Consider the following 12,848-nt stretch of genomic DNA (forward strand, 5'->3'; position numbering starts at 1 on the left):
TGGGTACCCATAGCAGTGCCGCTGATCTGAAGGTATACATTGTCCCCAAATGTAAAATAGTTATGGGTAAGGACAAAGTCACAAAGTTCAGCCACCAGGTTAGCCGTGACATTATCGGGGATAGTGTTCTTGACGGCTTGTAGTCCATCTTTGTGTGGAATGTTGGTGTAGAGGGCTTCTACATCCATAGTGGCCAGGATGGTGTTATCAGGAAAATCACCCATGGATTGTAGTTTCCTCAGGAAGTCAGTGGTGTCTCGAAGGTAGCTGGGAGTGCTGGTAGCGTAGGGCCCTGAGGAGGGAGTCTACATAGCCAGACAATCCTGCTGTCAGGGTGCCAATGCCTGAGATGATGGGGCGCCCAGGGTTTCCAGGTTTATGGATCTTGGGTAGTAGATAGAATATCCCAGGTCGGGGTTCCAGGGGTGTGTCTGTGCGGATTTGATCTTGTGCTTTTTCAGGGAGTTTCTTGAGCAAATGCTGTAGTTTCTTTTGGTAACTCTCAGTGGGATCAGAGGGTAATGGCTGGTAGAAAGTGGTGTTGGAGAGCTGCCGAGCAGCCTCTTGTTCATATTCCAACCTATTCATGACGACAACAGCACCTCCTTTGTCAGCCTTTTTGATTATGATGTCAGAGTTGTTTCTGAGGCTGTGGATGGTATTGTGTTCCGCACGGCTGAGGTTATGGGGCAAGTGATGCTGCTTTTCCACAATTTCAGCCCGTGCACGTCGGTGGAAGCACTCTATGTAGAAGTCCAGTCTGCTGTTTCGACCTTCAGGAGGAGTCCACCTAGAATCCTCCTTTTTGTAGTGTTGGTAGGGAGGTCTCTGTGGATTAGTATGTTGTTCAGAGGTATGTTGGAAATATTCCTTGAGTCGGAGACGTCAAAAATAGGATTCTAGGTCACCACAGAACTGTATCATGTTCGTGGGGGTGGAGGGGCAGAAGGAGAGGCCCCGACATAGGACAGCTGCTTCTGCTGGGCTGAGAGTACAGTTGGATAGGTTAACAATATTGCTGGGTGGGTTGAGGGAACCATTGCTGTGGCCCCTTGTGGCATGTAGTAGTGCCTTGCATAATGACAGGTTTCAGAGTAACAGCCGTGTTACTCTGTATTCGCAAAAAGAAAAGGAGAACTTGTGGCACCTTAGAGACTAACCAATTTATTTGAGCATAAGCTTTCGTGAGCTACAGCTCACTTCATCGGATGCATACTGTGGAAAGTGTAGAAGATCTTTTTATATACACACAAAGCATGAAAAAATACCTCCTCCCACCCCACTCTCCTGCTGGTAATAGCTTATCTAAAGTGATCACTCTCCTTACAATGTGTATGATACTCAAGGTGGGCCATTTCCAGCACAAATCCAGGGTTTAACAAGAACGTCTGGGGGGGGGGGGGTAGGGGGGGGTGTGAGAAAACCTGTATTTGTGCTGGAAATGGCCCACCTTGATTATCATACACATTGTAAGGAGAGTGATCACTTTAGATAAGCTATTACCAGCAGGAGAGTGGGGTGAGAGGAGGTATTTTTTCATGCTTTGTGTGTATATAAAAAGATCTTCTACACTTTCCACAGTATGCATCCGATGAAGTGAGCTGTAGCTCACGAAAGCTTATGCTCAAATAAATTGGTTAGTCTCTAAGGTGCCACAAGTACTCCTTTTCTTTTCACCTCCACATGGATCCAGAAGTTCTGGCATCACATCCGTAGCTCATGTTTGAGAGACAACTTACACATTCTGGAACAGGTATTAAATGAGGAGGAAATGCTAATAAATAACATTCGCTCTTTCTACTTAAAGAAAAAACGTTATGCCAGGAAATTCCATAGTGAGCTTCTCATACTGAACCACTCGAGCTTCAGGCTCTTAGATCATCCCTAGAATCCGTTCTATGGCATCATATCCCTATCTTGTATGGCTACCTATTCTCTATCTTCTCGATTTAAAGCTATGCATAACATATAAAGAGCCAATGAGAGCAGCATTCCAAGTATAAGGGAGTGCAAAGAAATCAAGATACTGCACTCAGTCAGTGCAAAGAAGTTACCTTACTTCAAAACCAAGCCATTGCAGACAAACAGACAAAAACACTGACCACATGAAAAGCGAGGAGCTACTACCTTCCATTTATATTCTGGGCCTTATAAGTATATTTCCAAAGTGTTAAATTATTGTCCCATTATGAAGCAATAACCTTATTCTGAACTAAAGCTCTAAGATCAAGGAGTTTTAGCCCAGAATACAGTTATTACTGAGCTAGCAGGAAACACCCTCAAATTATATTGACATGAACATAAGAACGGCCATACTGAGTCAGACCAACTGTCCATCTAGTCCAGTATCCTGTTCTTTACTATAGTTTCAGCTAGTTTGCCTGGTACTGAAGTCAGGCTTACTGGCCTGTAATTGCTGAGATCACCTCTGGAGCCCTTTTTAAAAATTGGCGTCACATTAGCTATCCTCCAGTCATTTGGTACAGAAGAGGATTTAAATGACAGGTTACACAAAGTTACACGTTCTGCAATTTCACATTTGAGTTCCTTCAGAACTCTTGGGGGAATCCCATCTGGTCCTGGTGACTTCTTACTGTTTAGTTTATCAATTTGTTCCCAAACCTCCTCTCATCACACCTCAATCTGCAACAGTTCCTCTGATTTGTCACCTAAAAAGAATGACTCAGGTTTGGGAATCTCCCTCACATCCTCAGCTGTGAAGACCAATGCAAAGAATTCATTTAGTTTCTCCGCAACGGCCTTATCGTCCTTGAGCGCTCCTTTAGCATCTCGATCGTCCAGTGACCCCGCGGGTTGTTTAGAGGCTTCCTGCTTCCGATGGACTTACAAAAAATGTTGCTACTACTTTGGGTCTTTGGCCGGCCGCTCTTCAAATTCTTTTTTGGTCTCCTCATTACATTTTAACACTTCGTTTGCCAGAGTTTATGCTCCTTTCTATTTTCCTCACTGGGATTTAACTTCCACTTTTTAAAGGATGCCTTTTTGTCTCTCGCTGCTTCTTTTACTTTGTTGTTTAGCCACAGTGGCACTTTTTTAGTTCTCTTACCATGTGTTTTAATTTGGGGTCTACATTTAAGTTGAGCCTCTATTATGGCGTCTTTAAAAAGTTTCCATGCAGCTTGCAGGGATTTCACTTTTGGCGTTGGACCTTTTAATTTCTGTTTAACTGACTTCCTCATTTTTGTGCTGTCCCCCTTTCTGAAATTAAATGCTATAGTGTTGGGCTGCTGTGGTGTTTTCCCAGCCACAGAAATGTTAACTTTAATTATATTATGGTCACTATTACCAAGTCGTCCAGCTATATTCACCTCTTGGACCAGATCCTGTGCTGTACTTAGGACTAAATCAAGAATTGCCTTTCCTCGTGTGCATTCCAGGACTAGCTGCTCCAAGAAGCAGTCATTTAAGGTGTCAAGAAACTTTATCTCTGCATCCTGTCCTGAGGTGATCAGAAATATCAGATATGTACCCAATCAATATGGGGACAGATGAAATCCCCCATTATTATGGAGTGTTTTATTTTTATAGCCTCTCTAATCTCCCTGAGCATTTCACAGTCACTATCACCATCCTGGTCAGGTGGTCTGTAATATACCCCTACTGCTATATTCTTATTATTAGAGCATGGAATTACTATCCACAGGGATTCAATGGTACCGTTTGGTTCATTTAAGATTTTTACTTCATTTGATTCTAAGCTTTCTTTCACATATAGTGCCGCTCCCCCACCAGTACGACCTGTTCTGTCCTTCCGATATATTTTGTGCCCTGGTATTACTGTGTCCCGTTGATTATCCTCTTTCCACCAAGTTTCTGTGATGCCTATCATATCAATATCCTCATTTAATATGAGGCACTCTAGTTTACCCATCTTATTTAGACTTCTAGCATTTGTATATAAGCACTTTAAAAACCTGTCACTTTTTAGCTGTCTGCCATTACATGATGCAATTGAATAGGTCTCTTTCATTTGACTGTTTCTCATCAGATCCTACCTATATTTTATCATCTTCCATCCTCTCCTCCTTACTAGGACATACACAATCACCATGAATAGATCCTCCCCTAAGGGATGTCTCTGTCCAAGCCATGTGCTTCTCCTGTTGGCTTTCCCCCAGCCCTTAGCTTAAAAACTGCTCTATGACCTTTTTCAATTTTAAGTGCCAGCAATCTGGTTCCATTTTGGGTTAGGTGGAGCCCAGCCTTCCTGTAGAGGCTCCCCCTTTCCCAAAAGTTTCCCCAGGTCCTAATCAATCTAAACCCCTCCTCCCTACACCATCGTCTCACCCACGCACTGAGACCCTGCAGTTCTGCCTGTCTAACTGGCCCTGCGCGTGGAACGGGAAGCATTTCAGAAAATGCTACCATGGAAGTCCTGGACTTCAAACTCTGACCTAGCAGCCTAAATTTGGCCTCCAGGACCTCTCTCCTATCCTTCCCTATGTCATTAGTACCTACATGTACCCCGACCATTGGCTCCACCCCAGCACTACACATAAATCTAGATGTCTCGAAAGATCTGCAACCTTCGCCCCAGGCAGGCAAGTCACCGAGCGGTTCTCCCGATCATCGCAAACCCAGCTATTTATGTTTCTAATGATCAAATCCCACATAACTATTACCTGTCTCTTCCTAATAACTGGAGTTCCCTCCCCCGGAGAGGTATCCTCCATGCGAAAGGATACCATGACATCATATGGAAGCATGGTCCCAACTATGGAATCGTTTCCCTCTGCTCCAGTTGGATGTTCTCTTTCCCTTTCATCCTCTTCAACAGCACAGAGGCTGTCAGACTGGGGGTGGGACCTTTCTACTGCGTCCCGGAAAGTCTCATCTATGTTCTTTCTATTCTCAGTTGGCTTCTGTAGTTCACTAGGCTCTGCCTGGCTACCACCCTCAACTCTCCAGCTACATGCCCACAACCAACATGGCTGCCTCAGTACCTCATCTCCTCCATACACCAACACACCTCACTTGTCTCCAGCTCCTCATTGTCCCATGAGGAATTAAATTACATCTGGCACTAGGTTTGGTGACTGTACACAGAGAGATTAGAAGTCAAGGTGGCTGCATAGATGAAGAGATCCAAAGGCAGTAGGTTAATCAAAGCAGATGTTTAAGAGGTACCCAATAAAAGCAGAGAGAGTTACATGTTTGCATAAACAGGTGATTACTGCAAATCAGATGTGCTCACGTGTAGGAAACTGCACAAATGGGAATGAACTATGCAGCTGTGCATCAGTGACTGTACAGCAGCCCCACATTGCCAAAATTTCTCCTCTATATCGGTTTCTTCAAAGCCAACACTATTCCTGTGTAGCTTGACCATTTCCATGCAGTCAACGGCCAGACCGGCCAGCACTGCATCTGTGCACACATATCAGGTTTATTTTGCTAAGAAATGGGAGGATGCAGATAATTACAAAGACTAGTCATTGGATATTAAGTGGGTTTTCTCTCCCTCAACTATGGCTGTAATATAACTGGGGTCAGTAAAATAACCTAACAGATTTGCTGGGACCACTGATAGCTAATGGCTGTCTAACTGTCTTTTCCCCACACCATCTGGGAGTTTACTGCCCCATGCTCTCTTACCTGCAGTTTTTAGATGGTGAGGAGAACCAGCCCTCAGCAGTTACTGTGAAGTACAGCAGTTCCAGATGCACATTTATAGGAAAGCTAAAGTCATCTGTGCAGCTACAGCCTGCCATCTGCTGTTAGGTTTGCTAATTGCAATGCAGCTCAAGGCCTGTGCATCTCAAGTACGTTTGGCAGGAAAAGATGTAGAAATTTCACTGGGAGAAGAATAGCCAAATATCCCATTCACTTATATAGTGCCTTGGCCACAGCTATTTGTTGCTTACAATGCCTGCCTTCGGAGCTGCTGAGAAGAGCTCTCTCCTTCCAAACAGGCACATTCTACTTTCCCGCATCACACACACGCTTGGAGTTACTGATATTGGCTCTGTCGTCAAGGGATGCTGTGGAAACTCACCCACTTTGATTGGAAAACAGAAAAGAGAGGATCGTTGTGTAGCAATAAAACAGCAGCAACCAGGAGATGGCGGTTGCAGGAGGATGCCTCAACCCCAGAAAGCCCTGCAGCAGGCTTCATGGAATAAGAGGCTACTAAGGTGATTGAACATTTCTTGAAAGGCTGTGAAGTTTTATGGCTTCAGGTGGCCTCAAACAGCAGTACAGAAGCCTTCAGAGAAGTCACGTTTCTATAACGTCTTGTCAATGTCTTCTGACTTCCCCCCATTGTATTTTTCCTAAGATCACTGTCAGATATAACTGATTATTAAAAACCATTGTTTCTTTTCTACTATTTGAGTAATAAAAAATGAGAGAGAACAAAAGCCTAGTAAATTTAGTCTGTGCCCTGAGGGCCGGGGCAGGATAATTCTGTACAGTACACACCCCTGAAGCCTTTTCTGTTTTGCAAAACCTTGAGTTTTACAGCTGCCCTCGTACTTCATGGCATGAACTATGGCTGCCTTTTGTTTGTTTCTCCTTTGCAAGCACTAGAATCAGGTTAACAGGATGCACAGAGCTCTCCAGTCATTACTTTATCATTGCTGCAGGGCCAGCCAAGGGCCTCAAAAACAGGGCGGGAGAAAATGAGGTCTATTGCTACAGATTTTTAAAGACATGGGGCATATCAGACATTTTGAAGTTGATTAAATTTGGGGCCCAACAAAACTCGATAAGCCCCTTCTGTGTTCCCTCTTGCTTTGTTCTAGACCACATTTCTTTGTCCGGAAAGAAAATATCTAGCAACAAGAGAGTACAGAGAAGCCAGTGAAGCAAATGATTGAGAAACAGCTCAGCAGACCCAACGGGAGGAGCTGATGGGACAGGGGTGCTCGCTTTAGACAGTCATTCATTCCCAAGACTGGTCCTATGCCAGGGGTACGATTCTAGTTATAAGTTGCACATAGAAAGAGAGGCACCTTTTACAAACTAAACATTTGGGAGCAATGCTCTGCTCTCTGGAGCAAGAGACCAGAGCTCGATTCCTGAGCTGGTTTCTTACCCACTTGGATTTCTGGTGCTAGAATCACTTACTGTGCCCCCAAGATTTGAGCAGCATTTATGGGTTCCAAAAGGACTCTCCCATCCAGTACTTTCCCAGAGAGGGGGAAAGTGTTGAGCACTGGTATGGAGGAGGACAGAACAAACAAGAGGTAACGAAGGTGCCCTGTAGAGGGCAGAAACCCCATACTCCCCACCCACAAAACAAGAGTCGCTTTTATAAGCGTGGGAGGAAGGGAACGCCAAGCGAAAAGCTGTGTGAGAGACACTAGTTCTGTCTAGGCTGCTTTGTGCCACCTAGTTGTTTCCAAGCATCAGTGATAGCAGTGACTGTACTTGTAGTTCGAGCGCACCAACCTTCTCAGCCTCCCTTTCACTAGAGCTCTAACACACCCTAAAAGCAGACCAGATCTGGACTCCCTGAGGATGTCATGCCTGGGGGTTTGCCTGGAATCAGGCAGTCAAATTCCAGGCAGAAACCCCTCCCTTGCCACATGATTCTCTTAAAGAACATTTCCAACCTCTTAATAATGGAGAGCGTGGAATACATAATAGCGCAGAGCGTGGAATACATAATCGCTTTCCCCAAAGAAGCCGGTGAGTCTTTTGAAAGCACACACAAGACAGTAAGCGACAAATCATCAGGGTCATGGAGAGGAAAAAAAAGCACAACTTACTTTGGCCACCTGGCATCCCGGTGAACCCACAGCTCCTGAACAGCAGCTGTAGTGTGTTTCCCAGCCCCCCGGCACTGAAATGGCAAGAGACAAGGGTCAGACATCAGAGACAGCAAGGAACCTTGTCTGCTAAAGGGTACGTCTACTTGGCAGACATGTGCTAGATCTGCTTGAGCTAGTGCCTAAAAAGAAAGATGTGGCCACAGTGGCACGGACGGCAGTTAAGGGAAGCCACCTAAGTACAATCCCACCTGAGTCCCTGGGCATGTGCTGGGATGTCTACCCCGAGGTGCTGCCGTGGCCACGCTGCTACTTTGAGGCACTACTGTAGCCGAACTAGAGTGTTCATGTCTACCTGAGCTGGGCATTAGGCCTCCCAGCTGCTGTGTAGACACAACGTAATGCTTTCAGGATCACTTGCTAAAATTTCTAGAGCAGTGAAAGGAAAAGATTGAGGAGTAAAGTCCCCAAACCTAGAGGGTTCAAATCTTCCCCTCCCAGTCAATCCGAACCAAGTTCAGCAGGAGGGTGCCAGCTTTGTTGTGGATCTGTTTAGAAAACAGGTTTGCGAAACAGAGGTATGAATGATGAAGACTCTGTGTGCAAAGGTATATTTTGAAAGCTACGGCAAAGGTTCAAATTAGGAAGGCCTCTCTCTGGGAAAGAAGTCAATTGAAAACACTGTGCTCTTTGGGGCAGTGACCACTACTCTGCAGTGTTCACACAGCGCCTTATAAACAAGGACCCCGACTTATAAACAAGGACCCCGACTGGGGCCTCAGGAAGCTACTGTAACAACAATAAGACTAAAAGAAAAGGAGGACTTGTGGCACCTTAGAGACTAACCAATTTATTTGAGCATAAGCTTTCGTGAGCTACAGCTCACTTCACTGGATGCAAGTAGCTCACGAAAGCTCATGCTCAAATAAATTGGTTAGTCTCTAAGGTGCCACAAGTCCTCCTTTTCTTTTTGCGAATACAGACTAACACGGCTGTTACTCTGAAACCTAACAATAAGACTGGTTCAACAGATACAATTAATCCATCGGGGACCAGCATTATTTCTTAATAGGTCTTACTTCCACCCATCGGTTCTCCTTCCGACAGTTACTCATTCTGGAGATAGTTTTATCTCTAGACCTGGCTAGTGCATCCTTCTGCCATACACTGCCCCTCACCTGCCTTCTAGAAAGGAAACTAGCTTAAAGGGAGTACCCCATGCACAATAATGATCAGCTTGTTGATAGAGCTAGTCAGCTCTGCCCTCACCAGTACAGTACATGCCTTTGCGCTGACTCCAAATAAATTATAATCATTTTTAGAGTTGGCCTGACCTATTTTGAAAGCCCACAAGACATTATCCTAAAAGGACAATGGGTTTAATAAAGGAAGATATAAGATCTAGGGAGGTGGGGGAGGGGAGAGAATTACCATAGGGCAATACAAAATCATAGAAATGTAGGACTGGAAAGGACCGAGAGGTCATCAAGTCCAGTCCCCTGCACTGAGCCATGACTAAGTATTATCTACACCATTCCGAACAGATGTTTGTCAAACTGGTTCTTAAAAACCTCCAATGATACCTAGGGAGTTTGTGGAAATTTGTTCTGGTGTTTAACTACCCTGACAGTTAAGAAGTTTTTCCTAATGTCCAACCTAAATCTTCCTTGCTGCAATTTAACCACACTGGTGGCGAAGAAAAACAATTCATCACCCTCCTCTTTATAACAACCTTTTACAAACTTGAAGACTGTTAATCAAGTCCCTCCATAGGTTTCTCTTCTCCAGACTAATCAAACCCAATTTTTTCAATCTTTCCTCATAGGTCATGATTTCTAGACCTTTAATCACTGTTCTTGGTCTCCTCTGGACTTTCTCTAATTTGTCCACATCTTTGCCAAAGTGTGGTGCCCAGAACTGGACGCAGTACTCCAGCTGAAGCCCCATCAGTGCTGAGTGGAAGGAGTAGTTCTTTAAATTAAATCTTTGCTACAGCTGCAACGTTACATTTCATGGATCACACCACCACCTGCTAACATCGTGTTTTGCCAAGTCCACTCTTTTGTAAAGTGTCGCGCCACCAAGTGGCAAAATTACATACTGACAATTTCCAGCTACAGTGCACAACTTTGGTGAAACACACAGGAAACAAAAAAATGACAAAGCACAAAGACAAATTGGCTTTTGGATTCAAGTTTAACAACAGGTCAGATGTTAAATGGCAAAGTACAGCTAATGTTTTGCTGACACCTTCATCAAAAGAGACCTTACCTCGCTGCTTGCGTAGCCTTCCCCAGTGATGGAGACACTCCTCTTTGCGAATGCAGTTTCCAGATGCGGAGACCATGTATTCAGTACCACAGCGGCAGCAAACCCTGCATGAAGCTTTAAAACAAGGGCAGTTAGCTCACCGGAAAGTCTACATTTCAGCCAGTTTAAACAGGGCAATCAGTAAGTTAAACTTGTTACTATTCCCAATGTCAAAAAGAAACAGGAGACAGTTTTGCCTAGTGTTTAGAGCAGGGACAACTGGGAATGAGGCTGCCAGAATTCATATGCCCCATCAAAGACTCAGGAGGTGACCTTGTGAAATTCAGTCTCTAGAGCTCAGTTTGCCCATTTATAAAATGGGTATAGTGCCACTTACGTACCAACTTAGAGATGTTAATGCGGCTTAATGTTTGTTAATTGTTTTGTACTCTCAGTTCTGGCCTAGTACACACATCCTGTGTATTTTGAGATAGCTATACAACCACAATAACTTAAGAAATATCCTGAACACGGAAATACAGAGTTAGAGGGAAAATATATTATATATATATACACACATACACACGTACAACTTGGCTAAGCCAACTTTGCAGTTGAAACATTAGCTGATTTTCCTGAATCTTGCATGCTGGAATTTTCAACCTTAACGCTGCATTAATGTTTAGGTTTTGCATTTAATTTCCCTGATTTCACAAAAAAGAAAAAATGTAAACATGAAAAATGTCCTTTTAGTACCATGGCCTGTGTTCAGATGGCCATAAGCATTTATGGGCACTCAAAACCAAAGCATGTGCCAAACACTCCAAGCCACTTTAGAAACTGCATAGCACAAAGATGGAGAAAGGTATTAACAGCACATGTGAACATCATGATTCTGAAGTTCCTAAAACTTTATAAATATTGAACCAATTTTCTTCAAACTCAGCTTGCATTCTTTCCTCACTGCAAACTGTAAAACAAGCCTTGTTTGAATCTTCTAAGTAACAGGTATTTGAAAGCACAAAGTCTCCAATTAGAATATACAGGGAAAAATGAGTACTTCTCCCACCCTGGTCTCATCAGTCCAGAGGGGGTCAAACTTATAAAAAAAGAAATTGATCTTGGGCTGAGACTAAGTATTGTAAATTTCAGCTCAAGAGGAACTTGAAAAAGTTAAAAACAACTAAAAAGGGTGCAGAGGAGAGAAAAGGTTTAGAATCGAAACTGGAACACAGTCTTAACTGTTGCATTTCCTACTAAAAATGCGGTAACACTTTTGCAGGCATAGGGAAATGCAGCTCCCTCTGGGGTCAAACATGACACTAACAGCACACCACAAACTAACACCAGAATAGAACTTTTCAAGGGATTTAGGAGAAGTACAACATAGAATCATAGAATATCAGGGTTGGAAGGGACCCCAGAAGGTCATCTAGTCCAACCCCCTGCTCGAAGCAGGACCAATTCCCAGTTAAATCATCCCAGCCAGGGCTTTGTCAAGCCTGACCTTAAAAACCTCTAAGGAAGGAGATTCTACCACCTCCCTAGGTAACGCATTCCAGTGTTTCACCACCCTCTTAGTGAAAAAGTTTTTCCTAATATCCAATCTAAACCTCCCCCATTGCAACTTGAGACCATTACTCCTCGTTCTGTCATCTGCTACCATTGAGAACAGTCTAGAGCCATCCTCTTTGGAACCCCCTTTCAGGTAGTTGAAAGCAGCTATCAAATCCCCCCTCATTCTTCTCTTCTGCAGACTAAACAATCCCAGCTCCCTCAGCCTCTCCTCATAAGTCATGTGCTCTAGACCCCTAATCATTTTTGTTGCCCTTCGCTGGACTCTCTCCAATTTATCCACATCCTTCTTGTAGTGTGGGGCCCAAAACTGGACACAGTACTCCAGATGAGGCCTCACCAGTGTCGAATAGAGGGGAACGATCACGTCCCTCGATCTGCTCGCTATGCCCCTACTTATACATCCCAAAATGCCATTGGCCTTCTTGGCAACAAGGGCACACTGTTGACTCATATCCAGCTTCTCGTCCACTGTCACCCCTAGGTCCTTTTCTGCAGAACTGCTGCCTAGCCATTCGGTCCCTAGTCTGTAGCGGTGCATTGGATTCTTCCATCCTAAGTGCAGGACCCTGCACTTATCCTTATTGAACCTCATCAGATTTCTTTTGGCCCAATCCTCCAATTTGTCTAGGTCCTTCTGTATCCTATCCCTCCCCTCCAGCATATCTACCACTCCTCCCAGTTTAGTATCATCCGCAAATTTGCTGAGAGTGCAATCCACACCATCCTCCAGATCATTTATGAAGATATTGAACAAACATTGAACATGAATTTTACCATTTGGAATTTGGCCCAAATCCCTGGAATACTACCCCTGCTCTTTCCAAAAATGTACCATAGGATCGTTAATGACCATAAGTGATAAAAAAATCAGTTTTGTGCATCACCTGAAAGGAAGAATGCCCCAAAACAAAGTGCTGGGTGATTTTCTGTTGTGCTCTCTACATTGTTCACTATTAAAAGACTACAAGGGAGATTCCAAAATCAAAAAGTTGATAGCAGGACCTCTAACCTCAATACAACAATTCCTTGCATTCTAGTCTGAACAATTTTCCCAAAAGCACCATATCATTTTAGCTAACAGGTCTGTACAGCCTTTGTGTCCTTCTTATCTACTTTATATTTTCACTCAATAGGTTGTAACAACATAATGATGTATGTTTCCAATGGCTTAAGTTACTGACAGCATCAAAACCAAAGTTCCCAATACACCTGCAACAAGCTGCAGAGACACACTAGGTACTATGAACTCTGGACTATGTGAGGGTAGGTGATCGGTTAGCTCAGAAG

At 43.9% G+C, this 12,848-nt stretch overlaps 1 protein-coding gene across 2 annotated transcripts in view; it reads right to left on the reverse strand.

The window, feature by feature from the left end:
• REXO1 (RNA exonuclease 1 homolog) overlaps positions 1 to 12,848 on the reverse strand; it is a 76,411-nt gene that overhangs the window by 11,626 nt on the left and 51,937 nt on the right. For both annotated transcript variants that reach the window (XM_074939265.1, XM_074939268.1), the window contains exons 10-11: positions 10,005 to 10,118; positions 7,734 to 7,807 (exon numbers count right to left, since the gene is read on the reverse strand). In XM_074939265.1, coding sequence (XP_074795366.1) covers positions 7,734 to 7,807; positions 10,005 to 10,118 — 188 coding nt within the window. The remainder of the gene's footprint in view (positions 1 to 7,733; positions 7,808 to 10,004; positions 10,119 to 12,848) is intronic.

This window comes from Natator depressus, chromosome 25 (genome assembly GCF_965152275.1).
Source record: "Natator depressus isolate rNatDep1 chromosome 25, rNatDep2.hap1, whole genome shotgun sequence".
Lineage (NCBI taxonomy): Eukaryota > Metazoa > Chordata > Testudines > Cheloniidae > Natator > Natator depressus.